General features: G+C 34.3%; 1 protein-coding gene across 6 annotated transcripts in view; it reads right to left on the bottom strand.

Annotated features, from left to right (window-relative positions):
- LOC118050593 (probable DNA helicase MCM9) overlaps nt 1-9,537 on the bottom strand; it is a 38,794-nt gene extending 29,257 nt beyond the window's left edge. For 5 of the 6 annotated variants that reach the window (XM_073406487.1, XM_073406486.1, XM_073406484.1 and 2 more), the window contains exons 1-19: nt 9,318-9,537; nt 9,130-9,232; nt 8,932-9,031; nt 8,699-8,837; nt 7,938-8,004; nt 7,337-7,511; nt 6,465-6,564; nt 5,899-5,996; nt 5,630-5,695; nt 5,341-5,433; nt 4,233-4,349; nt 3,450-3,522; nt 3,219-3,285; nt 1,964-2,045; nt 1,596-1,717; nt 1,439-1,506; nt 903-1,012; nt 766-813; nt 546-698 (exon numbers count right to left, since the gene is read on the bottom strand). In XM_073406487.1, the coding sequence (XP_073262588.1) occupies nt 546-698; nt 766-813; nt 903-1,012; nt 1,439-1,506; nt 1,596-1,717; nt 1,964-2,045; nt 3,219-3,285; nt 3,450-3,522; nt 4,233-4,349; nt 5,341-5,433; nt 5,630-5,695; nt 5,899-5,996; nt 6,465-6,564; nt 7,337-7,511; nt 7,938-8,004; nt 8,699-8,837; nt 8,932-9,031; nt 9,130-9,232; nt 9,318-9,469 (1,933 nt within the window). In that variant the 5' untranslated portion in view covers nt 9,470-9,537. Of the gene's footprint in view, nt 1-23; nt 699-765; nt 814-902; nt 1,013-1,438; nt 1,507-1,595; nt 1,718-1,963; nt 2,046-3,218; nt 3,286-3,449; nt 3,523-4,232; nt 4,350-5,340; nt 5,434-5,629; nt 5,696-5,898; nt 5,997-6,464; nt 6,565-7,336; nt 7,512-7,937; nt 8,005-8,698; nt 8,838-8,931; nt 9,032-9,129; nt 9,233-9,317 lie in introns of those variants that run through there. The other variant, XM_073406483.1, reaches the window with a different exon arrangement.
- Nucleotides 9,538-21,228: the final 11,691 nt, after the last annotated feature.

Below are 21,228 nucleotides of genomic sequence, written 5' to 3'. Positions count from 1 at the left end.
CTAGGTATTAGGTGTAGTTAAGATTCAATACCATGCATTTAAGAGTTAAGATAACTATGGATTGATCAACATGAATATGCATCATGATCTGTAAAATAAACATACAGTAATCTTTATGTCATTTAAACAACAGAAAGAGAGAAATTCTTTACTACTTTAAACAAGAGAAAGGACTATAGAAGCTTGGTATTGGACAAAAATTGGCTCAAGTGCCAAGCTCATGTACCAAGAAATTTTACTGAGAAACTTTCTATAGGATCTCCACCTACTCTTTGATAGGCCTCTACAAAGAAGTGTCTAAAATTCTAGCAAAATAGTTGAATGCTGTCAAAGAGGGAACTAATTTGTCATAAAAGAGAAAGTGTAGTGAGAATAATTAACTAGAGAACAAATTCATGCATCATCATGCTGGGAAAACCAAACATCTTTCACTCAGTAATAATATTTAGCGTGCACAAATAAATGCTGTGATAGATACCAGCCAATCACAGTTTTTGCAAGCGTGTATGTCCAGTTAAGCATGCCCAGATTGCCAACAAGGATACATTCTTCATCAGGATTTTCTGTGAAATTTGAGTGCAGGGAATTCCCAACACTGTCAACAATGGCTGATGTAGTCATAGATGATTCGATACATAAAATTGCCATAATGGCATCTATCCGAGTGACCTCATTTCTGAACATAAGTCTTGCATGTGCTGCAACATTGAGAAGTCAAATTCTGATAATTTAATGGACAAATAATCAACATAAATATTGAAATACCTTGAGCTAGGCGTATCAAACTTTCCAGCATGCGCACGGTAGTCCTTGCTACAAATTAGAAATAGTACGATACAATAAAAGGAAAAATAAAAAAGCAACAATAATAATAGGCTTGAAAGAGTAATTTACTGAGGAACCTGCATTGTGAGTTGCAGATCTTCGTTGGAGTTGATAATAACTTGAAATAACCTTTTCAGCTTCCTTGGTAAGCACAGGCCTGAAGTACCCCTTAACAAAATGAATATACCTGCAAATATGTTTTGAAGAAGCTGAGCACTTGCCTTTCTGAAACAGGAACAGGTTATGCAGCATAATGTGCTTAATTGAAACACAAATGTGTGCGCATGCATGCATGCATGCATGTGTGTGTGTCTCAAAGACAGTTACGCCAGAATTCCCTCTTTAAGTTGGCGGGGCCAAAATGTTACCAGAGTAACATCAAATCCCCCATTTAACTAATTTAGAATACAAAAGAAATAGGAAAATCATGAATGATAACATTTCACTCCAAAACAGGGAGGAGAGGTGCAACGTTACCCTCCAAGCATGGGAGTTAAATGATTCCCTAGAAAAGTTGTCTTGTTGACCTGAGTCCCCAGTCACCAGACAGTCAATTATGACCACTATGCTCTACTCTCTCTCCATTTACTATTGAACCAAAAGAGTATTTTACCTGCGAAGCATAGAAAATGTCCAGATATTACCCAAATCTTCATCATGATCTCCTTTGTTTGACTCACCCTACAAATAAGTTTCAGAAAACAGTGAGGCTTTAAATGAGTCAATTGCTTTATGACATAACATTGAACCCATATTTGATTTCTTATCACCTCATTGAGAATGTGAGACGATACAACAGCATCCCATTCAGGATTCTTCGTATCCAAGAGGACCAAAACAATGTCAAATCTGCTCAATAATGGTCCCGAGAGTGCGGTGTTGACAGAGAGAGCTAGATCAAGTAAAGGACAAAGCAATACTATCACTTGTGTGTGTGTGTGTGTGTGTGTGGCGGGAAGTACAATTTACGTTTCAAACAATGTCCAACAATAGAGGTGATAAGAGTGATTTCAGCCTCCAAATCACATAGGTGGGTAAACAAACTTAAACGGCCAGTGACAACCAATTGGTTAATATATTCTTCTTTTTTCTTGTTGACACAATTTGGTTTGATTAATTGAGTTGATGGAAGTGATACATTGATCAGGGTCATACTGTCCTTTGGGATTTGTTGCACCAAAGACAATTGTCCTCGTACTTAAAGTAGTAACAAGACCAGCCTGGAAAAAAAAAAAAAGAACAAATACAAAATTGGATTCAAGCTTTAGACCAAGCAGTCAATAGACAAGAACAATTAATAAAAAATGATCAAAAGAAATTTCAGAGAATCTCAAACAGAATACTGAAAGCATATAAAGCATACAGTAGTATAGCCATAGGGGTCATGGATACATGTATGAAAATTTGATGCGTGATAACATCTATGACACATGAAGTGATGATACAACATGTATTTTCTGTCATCAATATGATCTGTATTTCTTCCACCCTCAATGATGCAGAACCAGTTTATGAACATTAAGGAAACAACCTCCAAAACTCATGAGAACCAAATCTCTGAAAACTCATTTATCAATCTTCTAGATTATCAATTGATCATGGAGTAAGAGGAGCCTGAGAAACTTCCTACAGTTCCTTGTTTAGGTGAAACCGAAAACTGTACTGATTGAACAAGAGTTTCTTTCTAATGTTTAACTAGGGTGCTATTCATGGACATAATGCATATAGAAATATGTAAGCCAAATCCTATAGGGAAACTAAACAACAGTAAAACCCACTAGATAGGAGATATAACCATATTATTTGTAAAACAGACTTTATTTAAATAACCAATGAGCATGTGGCTCAATTGCCACCCATATCCCTCTCGTTTAAGAAGTCTTGGGTTAAAGCTTCTCCCCTGTTTCTTTTTAAAAAAACCCAGCTAAATGGTAGATATTGATACTTCTAAGAATCTCAAACAAGCCTCCATCTTAAGCAATCAAATGTTAATTCCCATATCATTTTTCTTCATTTTCCATCACTCAATCAAGGCAGAATTCTACAGAGCATTAGAAGTTAACATAGTAATTGCTACATTATTTTCATAAGTTTTAGTCAATGCATATTCTATATGCTGTGTGAAAGAGAATTATTGCGAGGCTAACAGATTTTGGGCTACACAATGGGGCTTGAAAAGGAGGATATCTTAATTGTTGGGGCATATTGAACGTAAATATCAAATAACAATCTCTTGTTTGAAGACCTATGGGATGGTTTCTATAAAAGATGATATTTCAAGAACAAATGAATACTTGTGACAAAGACAAATGAGAAAACACTATATTACATTCTGCAATCATATTTAGACATCAAAGTAAATATATATAAAAAAAAAAAAACAGAGGAGCAACCTTAGCAACACTTATAGTCTGTTGCTCCATTGCTTCATGTATCGTTGCCCTGTCATGCTCCCTCATGCTGCCAACAGAAGTTGGTTTAGCTCAATATCAAGCATTCATAATCATAATCGGTGGAAAACTATTCTGTTATTGGTGATCAGTTCTGCAAATCAAATCTTTGGTGATCTGTATTGAATACAAAATTACAAGTTCTAATAAAGAGTGGTTTCATGCTGAGATTACCTGTCAAATTCATCAATGCAACAAAGCCCTCCATCTGCCAGAACAAGGGCTCCAGCTTCCAACATCCACTCCCCTATTTACGTCAAAGACATTGATTAGTCCTTCGAGATTTCAAAATAATGCATAATTTCATTTATATGGCATGCTAGTATTCTCCATGGATAACAATCAGTGTTCCTCAAACGAAAGATACAAGATTCCAGGCAATGGCCAAAATATCAATTCAGCAACAGAGCACAAACAGGAAAAAACTGTTATTGTATTTTCTTACAATGCCAAATTTTGATCCAAGAATATTTATCTTTAGAAGATGTCAGAAAAACATGAAAAAGATATTGCACAGCATATATAACAAAGCGCATCGTAACTGACCACGTGATTTCCATCATAAAATTTCATTTTTTTTGTGTTACAATCAGTTTTTTAAAATGCCTTTCAAATTGTTTTTCACCCAAAAAAGCATTTTTAAATGTTTTTGAATGGTTTTAATGTACTGATATCAAGAATGAAAAACAAATTTGAAAAAAAATCATTTTGATGTATTTTCAATTGAAAAGCACTCGTACAACAATCCCAAGCACACACTTGTCATGAGCAGAAATTTTTTCAGCAACATTGATTCCTTGGAAGGCTTCAGAAGCTAATAGTAAAATACCAAATTGAGTTCAAGAATTTAACCCATTTAGGTAATTTCAGATTAATAGAGAACAGGGAATCAGTGGAAGAAACTGTTACAACTATGGACAAAGTTCCAAATTTTTTAGCTTCAGGGAATAGAAATACCTCCATCCTTGACTGCAGTGACAGTTAATCCTGCACTAGTACTCCCCAACCCAGTAGTGATAACAGACCGGTTGCTCAGCTTTGCAGCAAATTTTAAGAACTGAGACTTCCCCGTACCTGTGAGATTAATTCCATATTGCCTAAGCATTATTATTTATTTTCAGATGGCATCATAATAATCAAGGAATTTAATTTATGCATAATGAAACTTGTAGTCTATTAAAGCCAAACAATCATTATGGACAAGGTCAAATTTTAAGTTCAAAGTACAGATTTATGCAAGAGTCGTTAATCATAATAACTACATCGCACAGCTCAGATAAAAAGCATTTATATCAGGAACTCAAAGGTAGATCTCACTTTACTCTGTAATATGTATTGTGTACCTAAACAGAACCGCACAGACTATCTCACTTACAGCTCAGACAATAAACATTTATATCAGGAACTCAAAGGTAGATCTCACTTCACTCTATAATATGTATGGTGTACCTAAACAGAACCATGTGGAAAATCTCACTCACATAATTGGAGAAATTGGTTTAATCTTGTTCGAGCATTTTCTGCTTTCCTAGTTTTCATTGAAAGGATGAATGGATGGGCAAACAAAGCACATGATTGCTGGATCTCTTTGCACACGTTCCCAGCAGGGGATTGTGTCTTGACATAAGTCTAAGATGTGTTGGCAGGGTAAATGAATCCCAAATTCCCAATGCAAGGCATTAAATCACAGATTAGTCTTGCAGCTTAAAACCAATAAAATGCATGTCAATTCATGGCAAATTTCAGAAATATATGTGAACAATGAGAGTATTTGAGCTATCATCCAGTTTTGATACACATTAGGAAAGCGATCAGCAATCACCTGTAATGCCTAACCCACCATTGCTTACCGCCGGGTAAATGCATAACTCTTCTTATATGCTATGCATGAACTTAGTTCAACAGTCTTCCCATAGATAAAATAAATTTTATTCCAACAAAAACAATCATGCAGCTAACTCAAAAAATGAAGCATAAGGCAAATTTTCCGATTTAAGTAGAATTCAAGGAATCAATTCTTGTTATAAAATAAATATACATGTACCAGTAAAAGAGGAAAATTCACCTGGATCACCAACCAAAAGCAAATGAGACTCTCCTCGAATCTTTGAACCAGAAGCATCAACATGTTGCACCCCTCCAATAAGTGTTAATGCAACTAAATTTAAGGAATGTCAATGTGTCAACCAAGTAAACAATAATGAAGAATTCTAACACATGAGAAAACATGCATCATTGCATAATTATGTTCAATCCACATAATCATCAGTTTCACAAATGTTAAAGTAGTGTAATACAGTCAGACTTCCATCTTTTAAAACAATAGAATGGAATGACACAAAATGACAACATACCAGCAAGCTTCACAGTGAAGAGTCCAAAAATTTGGGGGCAGAGACCTCGCAGAATGGCATTTCTCCCTGATACCAAGCTCATTTAAAAACTTGAAATAGAAAAAATAAGCTAAAGGACCAAATCTAACAGTAAAATCATATGCAATAAGTCAAAAGAAAGGATAACATCCAAGGAGTGTTATCTCAGTATTTCTCATAAACGGTTATAAAGATGAACTACTACTCTACGTAAACATCTTAAAGATAAGAACATTGAGAATAGTTTTTACCTTTCAAAGGAGTATCATTGAAATCTGACCAGAACTGCTTGAATTTCATTATAACATCATTGGGGATGTCAATATCTGCTTTCAGCTCGTTAGTTCTCCTGAGAACAACAGAGAGAAAAAATTTGAAGGACAAAGATACAGATTTAATATTATGGCAGGGATATATTCTAGAAACACTTCCACATGTGCTCAAAATGGGCAATACTGCTATAGATTCCACTTTCACATTTAAGAATTTAAAAGAAAAGGTTTGGTCAAGAAATAAATTAAAAAACAGCAGGAACCGAAAATATTGTGGAGAGAATTAAGAGAATGAAAGGACGAAAGAACAATAACTGCACTCTTAGGAAAGCAAAAGACAATGGACACTAAGAAAGCATGCACTCAGAAGCAAGTCTTCAGGGGTGTGACTGTGGAAAGTGGTGTAAAATAATAAGTTATCTACAGGGTGAAGCAGTAGATGCATCAATAGATAGAGTTTGGCTGCCAAATCCTTAACAAAGGTACAAGCCCACAATAACCTAGTAAACAGAATAAGATAGAACCCATAAGAAAGATCTCATTACCTCACATAATTAGCAATTAATACAGGATCAAGATTGGATCGAACATCTTTTAAATCAGGAGACCATTTTGCAGTCAAAATCCCAGTAACAATGATATCATCTGCAACAAAAACATATCCATAATGCCCCAATTCACCACACCCCATCCACACAGAAATGAGGGACTCCTTTTGGTATTCCAAAACAATGTATAAAACAGGGTTAATATGAAAGGACAAGAAGCAGATACTGAAACAAGAATGCCAAGGTAAATTTCCAAATGTTATTCCTTAATAATATAATGAACCTATTAAGTAGTTTTGTCGTAGTTATTTCTTAACAAAAAAAGAATTTAAAAGATCATATTACTTTAGATAAATTGGAAAAAAAAACCATACGTGTAGCATACACATATACATCATAAAGTCATGTTTGGTAAAGGTATTTATTATGGACCAATATCACAGAAATGTTTTAAAAAAAATCAGATTAAAAAAAAAGATATCATCAATGCTTACGTTTTACAATAAATTCAGGTTAAATACAGAATGAGATATAACGTCTCCAGATTAACAAGGAATAGACAATAAATGCTGTGAATCACGACAAAAATTGGATTTAGAAGCTCAATGTTCCAAGCAACCAAGACATACTTATTGAAAATAGTCATTTTGTAATACAAAATGCATTTTTCCAAAAAAACATTAGTAATCTGAATGGATAAATCAAAGCAGAATTGAGAATTGAATCTTTCATATTTTTTAACGGTTAATAAAGATAGAACAAGTCCCAGCTTGATTTCACGTCATGTTAATTAAGGTACAAGTTCATATTAGCAATTCAAGAAAGCAAATCCTAAGAACTGGAATACAAGGCTTCCTTGAAAGTGGTACCTCCTGTTTTTACAATGTCAACAAGATCATCCATGAGAATAACAGGAATTGACCGAGGAATGACCCCAACACCCAACACCTGTGTGCTCTCTTGGATTTTGATTTCCTGGTAATCATGGCGTATTACAGATTCCTCAACAGAGTCGAACCTCGTGCCTTCACATGATTTAGACCTCTGTCATTGGATACAGTTGATTAGTGGTCGAACTCAAAGTTCATAACACCAAAACAGACTACATCTACCACAGAAGACCAACTAATGCCTTGTTGTAAATCATGTACTGAAAGATATCAATAAATTCTAAAATTCACCCTGAAAAGGTACAACAGAAAGAGTAAGCTTATCCTTCAATCTATAATTCCATAACGTTAATGCAATGCAATAAAAGATTAAAGATGTCTGTCCAAAGAGTTACACCACAGATGCCAATGGTATCAGCATGAATTAGGAAAAGACTGAGCATGAAGCTTCATAATTGTGCTCAATAATATGCTGTCAAAAGGGTGTTGCAAACTACTTTCTATGTGTTGTCCGCAAACCTTGCAAAATTGCACTGGGATAAGAATCAATAAGAGACAATCAAGGATAGAGACAATAAACCTGAGAAGGGCAAAACGAAGGTAGTGTAATGGAGTTTCTACTTTCCAACTCAGGGTGAACCGGGAAACTGCACAAGAAGAATGCTGGCTCAAAAAGTGGCACACAAATTCCATTTTCCCCCTAAATGAAATCAAATTTGGTGAAAAAATTAAAATTGATATAGCACCTAAAAGGTATGCCCATTGGATTCACCAGTGAAATGTTTGTTTGAAACAAAAAAATCAAGGAAAATTTTCTGATCTAGAATACAATTATAGTAAGAGATTTCTTGGTCATGTATCTCAAGAAAAAATCATATAAATGTTATTTGCAATAAAACATGTTAAACCATCTAAAAGTAATCCCACTCCAGGACCTTAACCCATGTTAAGCCTGGATTTCTCTGAGTCACCTGACAAGAGCTCCTTTAAAAGAGCTTCTCTTATCTAAATAAACCCATAGTGATTTTCCTAATAACAATAAGCTGACTCCAGCAATTCACACCAATCTACACGATTTCAGCATTTGTCAATGTATGTCAATCAGATGAGAAACAACCTTAAATAAATTTTTGGATTCTGATCCATTTACATAAGCAAGTCACTCATGGTCTTGTAGGAAAATTCCCGTTCTTCACAAAACCCAAGAATAAACTAAATCAACAAGAAAACCTTACCCTTTTCCCTCCAAAACCTATACATAGCCATGGACTAGGCCAATAAACTTAAGCTGAAGGAAACTTAGACAAAAACATAAGCAAGCAAACAAAAAAATAAACCTACACATGCTTGCATTTCCGACACTGATACATCCTTTCCCCTTCATACATCTTAATCGCTCCAGACCTGATTAAAGTCCCCTTAAGAGTGAGAAGAATTCCGCGATGCTTCACTCTCACACGCCCAATGCTAGGAAACGTCTCTACGAACCCCATAACCAAAACAAACCAATCAATGATCCCATCCAAAAACATTAAAAACAAAAAATTTGACAAGAAACAAAACCATAACCGTACCAGGGCATTCAAGTGGAGATCCACATACATTAATCCGCACATGAATGAACTTCTTCTCAACCCCTTTCTCCCCAAATTTCAAACCCTTGATCACAATTTTCTACAGCCCAGATCAAAATTCTCAATTTACCATTATAACTACTAAGAACATGAATTCAATGAAATTGGTAAAAATAATAAAGGAAAAGAAAATCATACATGAGCCCAGAAGGCAGCCCGGTCGAAAAGCAGCAAGTACACAGTTGGCTGAGCCAAAACAAGATGAGCAAGTCGAGAATTCTCGTTCAGCAAATCTGTAAAACTGAAACAGAGAACAAAATCAAGGGCCAAACTTTTTATGAAAAACAAAGAAGGGTTTGAGCTTTGAATGTAAATGGATGGCATACTCGATGTAGAGAGGGTAATGAAGCTTAGGGTCTGGAGAGACGACTATGGAATGAAGCTGTTCAGAGTGATGGGTCATCAGAAACTCAGCTAAGGACTTCACTTCACTGTCTTCTTCCTTCTCCATGTTTTCGGATTCATTGACCGGTTTCATGGTCTGCTGAATTTTCCCGCTCAGTTCCTTCACTCGCCTTCTCAATGAATTTGGTTTTATTTTTTAAATGTTATATTGGGTCTTTTAAGTAGGAAATGATATTATAAGTTGGGTTAATAAGTACTCTCTTTCTTTAATCCATTCTTTTTAAAATATATATTTTTAAAGTTTATAAGTTTATAATATTTTTATATTTTTAATATTTTTAAATATGTTAAAAAAATCAATAAAAATATAAATTATTTATAAATTTATTATTATTATTTTTATTTAATAACTACAAATATTTTATATTAAATATTATAATTTTTAATTGAATTAAAAAAACAAAATCATTATAGCCATCACTCTCTTAACTGAACTTGGATCTCTAACAACAAAATTTATGAGATAAAAATTTTCTTCCATCACTAGTTGCGGGTTTAGATTGTAGTAAAGATTAAAATATTTTTTTATTTAAAAATATATAAAATAATTTTTTATTTTTTATATAATTACATTAAAATTATTAAAAAATATATTAATTTAATATATTTTCAAGACACAAAAAGCACCTAAAACTAGAAATATAAGCATCCTAGAAACCCCTTTCCTCAAAGATCATAATTATTTGTCCAATCCAACAATGTGTTTTTTTAAAAAATAATTTTTAAATTAATTTTTTTAAATGTTTTTTAGCATGATTGTTAGAACTAAATTGCTTAAAATATTCTACATATTTTTAATATTATTTTTACATTTAAAAAAAAACTAACACGTCCATTCTTAGAGGCACTCAACAGCTACTTATTGAAGTCATGTCTTATTGAATGATAACAAAATCTTTTAGTTTTTTAATGTAAAGGGATTGAAGAATAGAGAATTAGAAAAATAAGTTCTTTTACTGAAGAGGCTTCTCCTTCGAGGTCTACCCTCTTAAGGTTCTGCCTTACAATATTACACACAGCCTCTATTTATACTATTTTTTGAGGCTTTTGCTTACATCATGCATTACGTAAGAAAGTACTGGAGCACACTTAATAATATACCCTTATGATACAAACGACAAGCTAGTACAATACTAATATCAACCGACAATAGGTTCATGATCTGGAGAGAGATTCTGATCTAATAGGTTGTCCTGATCACGAATAGCTTGGACTTGTAGGGCCAACACATACTCATCGTCGGCAAGCATTTCCATCTCATTTGGTTCCAAAAGCTTTGGTATGCCCAGAATTATCTGCCTGAATTTTTTGTTTTTTGTATTGCATTTGCAAGTCATTGAAGATTGAGCAAAATATTGAGGGTCATACAAGTCATAGTCAATTTCTTTATCAGGATTTGTTCCTTTGGGCCATACTTCATTCGAAATAATGTTATTCTTAAGACACATTGTTTTTTGCAAAGTCCTAAGTTCTGGGAGGTTATCTAAGGGGTTTTCATACAGGGAGTATGGATGAGTTTTGTATATTACAGCCTGTGGAAAACTCATAATCAGATTGTCTGTAGAAGCTTTAAAGGGCCTATGGAATGTGAAAATAGAGAACAAATGAGCAAAAGCTTGCTTAACAGACTTATTACAACGTAGGCTGCGATGTACTTCAATCCAGCAAGTTTGTGGATGGGGGAATTTGGATTTCTCCCATTGGAGAAGAGAGATCCATTGTGTGGGGTTGTGGAACCAAGTGAAGAATTTGAGGGTGTAGTACCAAAAGTCTGCCGGCCATGAAGTTTGGAGAAACCAAGAGAGAAAGAAATCAGTGGGAAACTCAATAGCAATATGATATAGGTGGCAAAAATACCATAAGAAAAGGTAGAGTTCTTTGGGGAACAAGCCAGAAGGTTTAAAGGTGAAAAAATGAATGAAAGGGTATTTGGGATGGATGCCTAAGCTTTGAAAACAAAGAGAAGACATATCATAGTTGAGAAAAAGATAGTCTTGGAGGCTAAACAGTTTGTCTTTGGCCTGCAAGTTGAGAGTGTGGTTAAGAACCATGTCTTGAGCAAAAGAGGGTAAATCATCTATAGAGAAGTCTTATTCAGGTAGAGGTGGATTGGAAGAGGAAGCCATAAGGATCAGGGGAAGGAGTAGTTTTTATGATTTAGGTGGTCTGATAAGCATGTATGGGATCAAGTTCTTGGTTCCTTTTATATGCTCAACGGTGAAGGTGTACTTGGAAAACCACTCTACTATTCTCAGAAGTTATGGATGAGGAAACATCTTTCGTTTGAACTGTAGCATTTTTGGAAAAGAGGAACAGTCCATGACCACTATAAAGTGACAAGCTGCCAAATGAAACTTGAATTTTTGGATGCCATACTTTACAGCTAATATTTCCTTTAAAGTGAGTGATAGTGGGTTTCTGACTCCTTGAAAGACCCACTTTTGTAGCCACATATATGTCGGTGGCTTTTTTTTTTCCTTCAATGAGTACAACACTCTAATACTGGTCACTAGCATCAGTTTGGAGTATGTGTTGTCATATTGATGGAATGACTAAAATAGGCAGATTTTGTGTGGTTGTCTTTAATTATTTGACAGCTTGTCTCTGCTTTTCTGTCCAAGGGTCCGCATTTCTTTTGAGTATGAGTTGAAGTGGCCTTGTCATCTGTGTAACTCAAGGAATAAAAATTTTGAGATATTGGACAATGCCCAAAAACTATTGGATTTGCTTTCTCGTGAGGGGGCTATCTAAAAACTTTTAGAGTTCTTCAGCTATATGGGTGCTAGGTATATAAGCACCATCCACAAAAATCATGCCAAGAAATTCAATTTTCTTTTGACAGAGGAGCATCTTGCTTTCAGAAAGCATGATGCCATATTGGTGAACAATCCCTGCAAATTGTTTTAACAAAGTAACATGTGGCTCCTCGTCTTTTGAGAAAAGTAACACGCCATCAATGTAAACTAAAGTTGATCGAAGCATGGGTTCAAATACTTTAATCATGGCTTTTTGAAATAATAAGGGTGCTACTTTGAGACGAAAAGGCATGACTTGACATTGATAATGATGGTCTAGTATGTAGAAACCTGTTTTGTATCAGTCTTCAAGATGAATGCCAAGTTGCCAAAAACCAGCCTTAAGATCAAACTTGGAGAACACCTTGGCATTATGAAGGCATGAGAATAATGTCATTGTATTTGGCAAGGGGAACTTATCATCTTGTAGGAAATGATTCAAGGGCTGATAATTAATTACCAGCATGAGTTTGTCAACTTTTGGTTCAGACCTTTTATTAACATAAAAGGCTTCACAAGACCATGGAGAGTTTGTAGGTTCAATTAATCCTTGGGCTTGTAATTGGGCACATTCCTCTTGAGCTAGCATCTTATGCTCAGGATTTATCCCGGAGTGACTAGCTTTCCATTGGATTGATGTCTTCATTAAGCTTGAAAGGAAGCATAATAAAAAAACTGTGGATTTTGCCATAATGGATGGGAACATTTAGCAAGAAATTCCTGATGAGAGTTTGAACACGAGTGTTGGATTATTTGAGCTTTGATAAGGGCAATATGGTCTATGGAAGAGGGTTGAATTTCATAGAGTGAAGGGGTAAGAGTATAGGGAAGGAAATGAGCTTTATACTGAATACCATAAGGAAGGATCTTGAAGTTGGATTTAAAGTAAACATCAAACCCAATAACCAAATCTTTGCCAAGTAAAGGAGAACCAATGACATGGGTTTTGACAGAACATTGGGGGCATGATTTGTATGGTAATGGGCTTTTTTATTTTGTATTGGGTGCAAAAGACTTGGTTATTAGTGGCTCGAAAGTAATCTTTACGGGTAACCCAATAATATGGTGGAAGAACTTTAGGGTTAAGAATGGTTTTGTAGACTCCTGTGTCGAATAAGGCTATAGCTTTAATGGGCTTAGCATAGGTGGATGTAAGAATAGTAACAGGGGCTAAAGGTATTTGATGTGAAGAGGTAATGGTAGGTTGGGCTTGGTAAAGTTCATAGATATCATCATCAGAACTTTCATCTACCACAGTTGCTATGGTATCCGGAGTGATCTTATCCATGAGTGAGAATAAGGATTCAACTTTATCATCATCAGGATTGAACTTTGTGTTTTGGGCTAGGAAATCAATTAACTTCAAGTACTGGGCCTTTTTTTTTGGACAAGTTTTGGCAAAGTGACCTTTGCGCTTACAGATGAAGCATCCGTTAAAGCTGGAAGTGAAGTGCTTGGGGCATCTAGTATGGCGACGTCTTAAGAACTTCCATTTTTTCTGGCGGCCATTAAAAGAAGATCGGTGAATTTTCTTGAAATGCTTCTTCTTCTGTAGGGGACAATTGCAATCAACATTATCTGAGCATTTACTTAGCAAATCTGGTCTTTTGCAAGCATGGAGCATAGTTTTATGATGTTGTAAGATCTTGGTAAAATATTTGTGTTGATCACACATTTTGTTGAGCGTTTCTAACACATGATGAAATATAGTGTCGAGAGATTGGTTGTCAATAACTTCTTTTCTGGTTTTGAATAATATGAAAGTTTCTTCGACCAGATCTCTAGGTATGGATGTTAAAAAGGCATGCTTAAGGCTTGGATCATCGGGACCAGAGAGAATATGGTATCTTCGGCACATGTCTTTAAAATGTCTTTCAAGATCAGATCTCAAATAGTAACAACACTTCATTTTAAAGTACTCATACCATGCTATTTCCTTATCGTTTAAAGCTTCTCCAAGGAATTCATAATGGAGCCAGCCCAAAGCTTTAGAAAGAGATGCACTGTTCACAAATTGCATTTGCCTATAATCACCTAAGACATGAAACCAATCCCATAAGGTGCCAAAGAACTTGGCATAGAACTGTTATAACACATCTCTAAGGGTTGCGCTGTCCTTAAGCATATAACTAGTGAGCCATGAATAAAATTCAAGGATTTTGTCTCGCCATTTGACTCGTGGTGTATCATCCAGAGTAAAATAACCATCAATACTTGGAGAATTGATATGAGGTTGATAATGGCGAGGATTGAGATTTACTTTATCATCACTACTAACTGGTTCATCCACACTAAATCTTCTGGTAGAAGTTGAAGGAGGCTCTTGCTGGGTCCGTGAGGATTGAGGATCTGATGAGTGTGTTGTATGAGGATCAACCATTAGTAATGGTGGCATGCGACAAGTTTTAGAAGAATCATCTTTAGTAAAAGATTCTTCAGAAGTTACAAGAGTTTCGTCATTAGGAGTCTCTTCTTCAGATGTAGTGGCAAAAGGTTCATGAGTAAGGATCTTAGGAATAGTTTGTTGGGAATATGTGGTGAGAAAAGACTGAATAGGATTGGAAGGTTAATTTTTCTAAATTATAAGTTGATAAGGGTCCTAAAAGTCTTGGAAGGGGTCACTGGCTCATGCTTTTTAGAGTAAAAAAAGTCAGAGGATGAGGAGATGATAAGGGCTGGTGATCTGGGTTTTTTAGAAATGGTTGGTACTGGGGTTTTCCCTTTATCTCTTTTAGGGAGAGGCTTGAAAAGTTTTTCGGTATCTGGGTTTCCAAATAATTGAGGTGTAGCAGGTGGAGGTTGTGGGTTGTAAGAAGAGGAATGTTTAGCCCAATAAGGGTCTAGATAATAGGAGGTCATCCTATTTTGTGGAGGTTCAGGAAATGGTAAAGGCTTAGATTTAGATTTGACCAATTCAGCCTGAAGAGACTTGAGTTGTATTTTAAGAGACTGAATCTCGTTTTCCTTCTGAGGGTCTACATGTATGCCATTAGAAGCTTGAAGGAGAAAATACTCATGGATGGTGGAGATCCTTTGTTGAATTTCAGCACACAATTGTTCGAGATGTAGAATTCTAGAATCAATAGAGACGGTCATCTTTTTTAGATTAGTCTGCACCAAGTCAACCTTAGATTCAATTCTATGAAGAACAGAATTTTAAGCGATGGCATTTTGACTTTGCCAATTAAGAACTGTTTTGACTTGTATGACTTGTTTAGGGTGGCCATCAACATCTACAGCTTGAGGGTTGTGAACTTGGGGAAGAGTTCGAACCCTGTCTTTGACCTATTCTTATAGAGCAGGAAAATCATCATCATAAGGTTTTATAAGTTGATACATAGAGACTGTGGGGACTTGTTTTGGAGATCCCCAAGAGGGAGGAGTATATTTGACAAGATAGTCAAATTTGCTAGAGGGTTGCCCAAAAGTGTCAATTGTTCAGTCTCTTTGATTGTATCTTACTTTTAGCTTTTGACCGGAGGATTTCCTTTTTGCTTGGGGGAGTCAGCTTCCACGTCCTCATTACAACAACTCTCACAATTATAAATGTCCCAAAAAACATGGTTGTCCTGAGAAAAGGAATAGACTAGGAGGCCGTCCTTAAAGAAGGACTTTATAGGTACTAGAAGAGGAGCTTGAGCGGGTTGCACCATCAAGATGGAGGAGGAAAAGATTCTTGTTGGAGAAGTGGAAGATTCTCCTTTCTTGAAGATGATTTCAACAATACCATCAACTTTTTTGGTGAACTCAGGTTCTGTGGATTGTATAGGGACAGAGCTTTGATGCGGTTTTTCATAATTTGTAATCCAAGAAGAAGGGAGTAACTTTTGTAAGTTCTCTTTCGGGATTTGTCTCGGGACATGAGTACAGGTAGCTCTTTAATTGGTATAAACAATGATAAGCAAAGCATCATTGGTAACAGGGAGTACTAAATCAAAGGCATGATTTTGGACCATGTATGCCATTTGATAATGAAGAGTGGCTTGATAGGTGTCTAAAACTTGATCAGCACTAGTGATATGTAATTGGACTTTTAAAAAAATTATGAAGTTGAGGATCGTCCAATGCCATATTGAAGTTGGGATAGAAAGTAACAACTACCGTGCCACAATTGAGTGTGGTTTCAAGAGAACTAATGCATGCATGTTGATGTATCTAGAAGAGCTAATCGAGCTACAACAGGTAAACCTTTGCGGCCATGGTAAGACAAGGCTAGCCGAATAGCACCAAAATGAATATGCGTGTATCCTTGAGAAATCCATTGTCCTGGAAATTCAGTTGGAATTTCAAGAGTAACAAATTGTTCCAGAGAAGTAGCATGAATTTTATGTTGTCAAAAAAAAGGAAGCTTGAACATATATTCTTTGGCGACATAGGAAGGTTGTTTGATGAGAGTTTTAATACTACGAATAACAGAAGGAGATTGTTTTGGCAAAAACATGATAAGGATTGACAAGAGGAAGATCTGTTTCAGAGATTTTTTGGGTATCATCTAAAAGGCTAACCTCATAGAGATAGTCAAGTTTAATAGAGGTAGACTAACGAATGGAAGGAAAAGGGGGAAGAAGAAGTTAGAAGAGAAGAGGGATGAGGTGAAGATGGCGAGGAAAAGGTCATGGTCACCCACAAACTAGAAGAGCGCTAATACCACCGACTATAGTGAGATATTTTTTGGACAATATACTAAGAATATATTATATGCTATAGTTCTGGGAAACCATATGATTATAGGGGTGATGTTGAGGCACAACTGAGTCCAGTTCTTCAAAAGCGATCATTCATTGTCATCACCAGTAAACTTCCTTCAGTTTTACATTTCAAAAACTATTTTTAGAAATTATAATTTAAACAATTTTCAAAGCTTTGCTACTGCAAAAATAGTAGAGTTTTTCTTCGTAGACACAACTCCTTTCGTCAACAAATGCTTCAATGTAAAATGGAATAATGGTCCTCTAGTTCATTGAAGTATTTGTTGAAGAAAGGAGTTGTGTCTACGTTTCAAATGAGCTAACTGTTTTTATATTTTAAATTTTTTAAAAAAAAATTAAATTTTTTTTTATTTTTTAAAATTAATATTTTAGTGCTTTCAGATCATTTATGATGTGCTAATGTCAAAAATCATTTGAAAAAGATAAAAAAACTTTATTTTGATACATTTCCAAACACAAAAAAATAAAATAAAAAACAATCGCTACCATATTCTTCCAACATCCAAGTCAATTATTGTTTTGAGGATGTAAAGGATTTGACTAGGGATGGTTCTCTTATTGTTTAGGGAATGTTTGGGAACGCGATACAAACCGCGTTTCCCAAAAAAATTTAAATTTTTTTTGTCAAAAATTAATTAATATTTTTTTGTATGTTTTGGATTGTTTTGATGCACTGATCTCAAAAAAATTTTTAAAAATAAAAAAATATCATTTTAATGCATTTCAGTATAAAAAATACTTGAAAAAACAACTGCAACCACACTGTTAAACTACAACCTTGGGGTTATGTTTCTCTTGCTTGGTCTCTCTCTTTTGATGTATTTATTTACAGTAGACCCTTTGGGTTGCTGGTTCTGCCTTTTCCAGCTTTATATATTTTGCTTTATAAAAAAGAAATAGAGAGCCAGAGGAACATGTGTATGATTGGAGTGGCATATTACCCCAAAAGAATTACCTTCTTGATCAATTAATTAGCTGCATAATTAACAAAATAATAATTGTTTGGAAACATAATTAATTGTGACGTAAAATATGGGCTTGGCACATAAAGAATCCGCTGCAAAATGGAAGATTGTAGGAGGTCACCATACAATTAAAAGTGCTGGACGACATGGTAGCACTATTGAGCTCACAACTCCTCTCGATCCTTCAGGTAATTATTTATATAAATTGAATTAAATGTGTTAATTTATGCGAACAATTCAATAGCTTTTCTTCGAGCAAACTTAAGTTAGTTAATTAGGTTACAACTTTTATTGATTATCGATTCTTTTAATTTTCAGGCAAATTGACCATTGCTTGAATCACATATGTAGCAGTGAATGATTAAAAGTCTTTGTCTATGATCCTTTACTCTGAAAGCATCTAGCATTTCTATGTGGTTTTTTTACAGATTGCAAAATAAAAAGTACTAATTTCTCACTCCTAAATCAAACTAGGATTTACGCATAAAAATAATGTGTCTATATTATATAGAAAATAACGAAGTATTCACCTTAACAAATGATGGTGGCAAAACTCCTTTTTCTTTGTAGAATCCAACCGATAAATATAAAAAGAACAAAAAGAATTTTTTTATAGGTAGAGTTGAAAGATATGTTACACCACTAGTACTGTTGGGTGAAGAATTATATGACGTAATATAACAACTCGGTGTTTGATTTTCAATTTAGTAAGCAAAAGTTTCTTGGTTTTTAGTGTTAACTCATATTTGGATAAAGCCGAAGTATGTTTTTAGAAGCTTTCTTATTAAAAGAATAAACTACTCCATCATAATCTAGATATCATACATATAAAAAAGGACGTGTTTGAAAATATTTTTAATATGTTGATGGACATGAAAGGAAAGACAAGAGATAACATAAAGACTAGAAAATATATACCTTTGTTTTTCACTGTAAGAATATAAAGTTCATTTATGATGGGCCCACGGGTCATAAAGCCCAAGGTCATCTTCTCCTTAAATAATAATGCACAGTTACTTGTCTGTCAATGGCTCAAGAGCCTATATTTTTCTTATGGATATGCTTCCCACATATCTAAATTCATGAATTTGATGGATGACAGATGGTATGAAATAAAAAGTCATGACTACCACATGGTTATTGACACGACCAAAAGATTGATGTCTTTTTCCAAGTATAGGAGTGTCAAAGTAATAAATAACTCGGCAAAACTGGGTCGAACCACAGAGAGATTAATTGTATAAATTATAAATAACAATACAACAACAACAACAACAACAACAACAATAACAATAATAGTAAATAGTAATAATAATATTAATACTAGTAGTAGTAGTAGTAGTAGTAGTAGTAAAGAAGAGGAAGAAGTTAATGAGAACTTTGAGATTGAAGATTAATGTAAGGATTAAACAATGATAAAAACAAATGTCAAGGTTAGAGGATCCACAAATGGTATTTCAAACAAGTATATTATAAACTCTTATTACTCAACTGGAAATCACACATGAAGGAGGTTTCAATCGGATGATTTGTCATTAATAGCTCATTATAAATTGTTAACATGATCATATTAATTATCTTATTTATGTAACACCAAATTTTTAAATATTGTCAAGAATTTATGATGTTAACTTATGTTAACAACAAATTAACCACAAATGGTATTTCAAACAAGTATAGTATAAACTCTTATTACTCAACTGGAAACCACACATGAAGAAGGTTCCAATCGGATGATTTGTCATTAATAGCTCATTATAAATTGTTAACATGATCATATTAATTATCTTATTTATGTAACACCAAATTTTTAAATATTGTCAAGAATTTATGATGCTAACTTATGTTAACAACAAATTAAGTTCCTTTCATAGCACATGTGTAGGTAATACCATACGGTTGGGCTATGAGAGTGCCAAACATTTGTTGTACCAAGTGTTATACAACACAAATCTAGATTAATCATTTAACAAGCAAGGTATTAAGAATTAGTAAGATAAAAAGATAAGACATGTTAATATTAAACATTAAGGTCCATGTTGAGTTTACACTATACTTATTGTTACACCATTAGTGTAACCTTTTCACATTGACATAATAAACTTAGCTAAACATAATGAAGAAGAGAAACATAAATAAATAAAATAAGAACATAAATAAGATACAAGTTAACTAAGGAAAGGAAAGGAACGAAAATGAAAAGCATAAACAAGATAATGAAAGCAAAACTTAAGAATTACAAAAAATATAAAAAGAGAGAGCAAGAGCAAGTTCTTGATCTGAACCACCAAGCCCCCAAATGCATGGCAAATACCTCTTTTTATTGGCCAAAATTTGGAACTATTGATTTGATGACTAATTGTTGAGTGGGTGACCAACTCTTGACTTAGTGAAAATCCTTATCTTCTTATCTGAATAAAACGTCATTGCTAGCATCAAAATTGGATCCATTACTATGAAAGTTGTAGGAAATTCTCTTAGATTTCCAAGAAAAAAAATTGAGGTCATTTGGACTTCTATAACTCGAGATATGGGCTGAACACTGAACAGTGTCTGGGCTGCAGGACAGATTCGGACTTCTCCGTTGTTGCTATAATTTGGACTTGAAAACGGCCTTCTTAGATCTTGGTCTCTACATGAAAGTTGTAGGCCTATGTCTTTATTGAATATGTGTTAAAATTTGAGATCATTTGGACATCTAGAACTCGAGATATGATCTAATTACCGAATAGTGTTCCAGTTTGGACTGCACCAACATCTCTTTTCTAAGTTTGACCCTCTCTTTGTCCTTTCAATTTCAATACTTGAACTCATCAATCAATCCTTTTATTTATGTGATAGGCCTGCATTTAAGATGAACATTTACCATAAATTAAAGGTATCTTATATTATTAGGTATGTTATTATAAAACATGCTTTAGTTAAGAAGTTATTGATACTTCAAGTACAAAATAATGATATAAAACCTTGATAAAATGCACTTTTAAGTACTAATCAGTTATACAAACACCCATTCCACATATATACCAAGATTAATTGCAAAAAGAGATATGAGATGCACTTATAGAGATCAATCATTTTTTTGAAAAATATATACTCTAACAAGTTACATACCCAACACATGGAGAAATTTGAAACGAATATCGTCTAGATAATCTACAAAGTTTACATGATATTTCCTCCATCATTCTTCAACTCAATAGAGCATATACCCTTACATTTATCATTTAAGATAAAAGTTAGAGGTCGTATTCAATATAAATGAATGTATTTATTCGATAAATTAGGGATTGCAAATGCATCTTAAATTAAATTTCTATTGACTTTATTTTTTAAATTTTAAAACACTCATTTATTTCATGC

This window comes from Populus alba, chromosome 19, assembly GCF_005239225.2.
Source record: "Populus alba chromosome 19, ASM523922v2, whole genome shotgun sequence".
Classification (NCBI taxonomy): domain Eukaryota; kingdom Viridiplantae; phylum Streptophyta; class Magnoliopsida; order Malpighiales; family Salicaceae; genus Populus; species Populus alba.
This window is presented reverse-complemented; position numbering and strand designations above follow the sequence as displayed.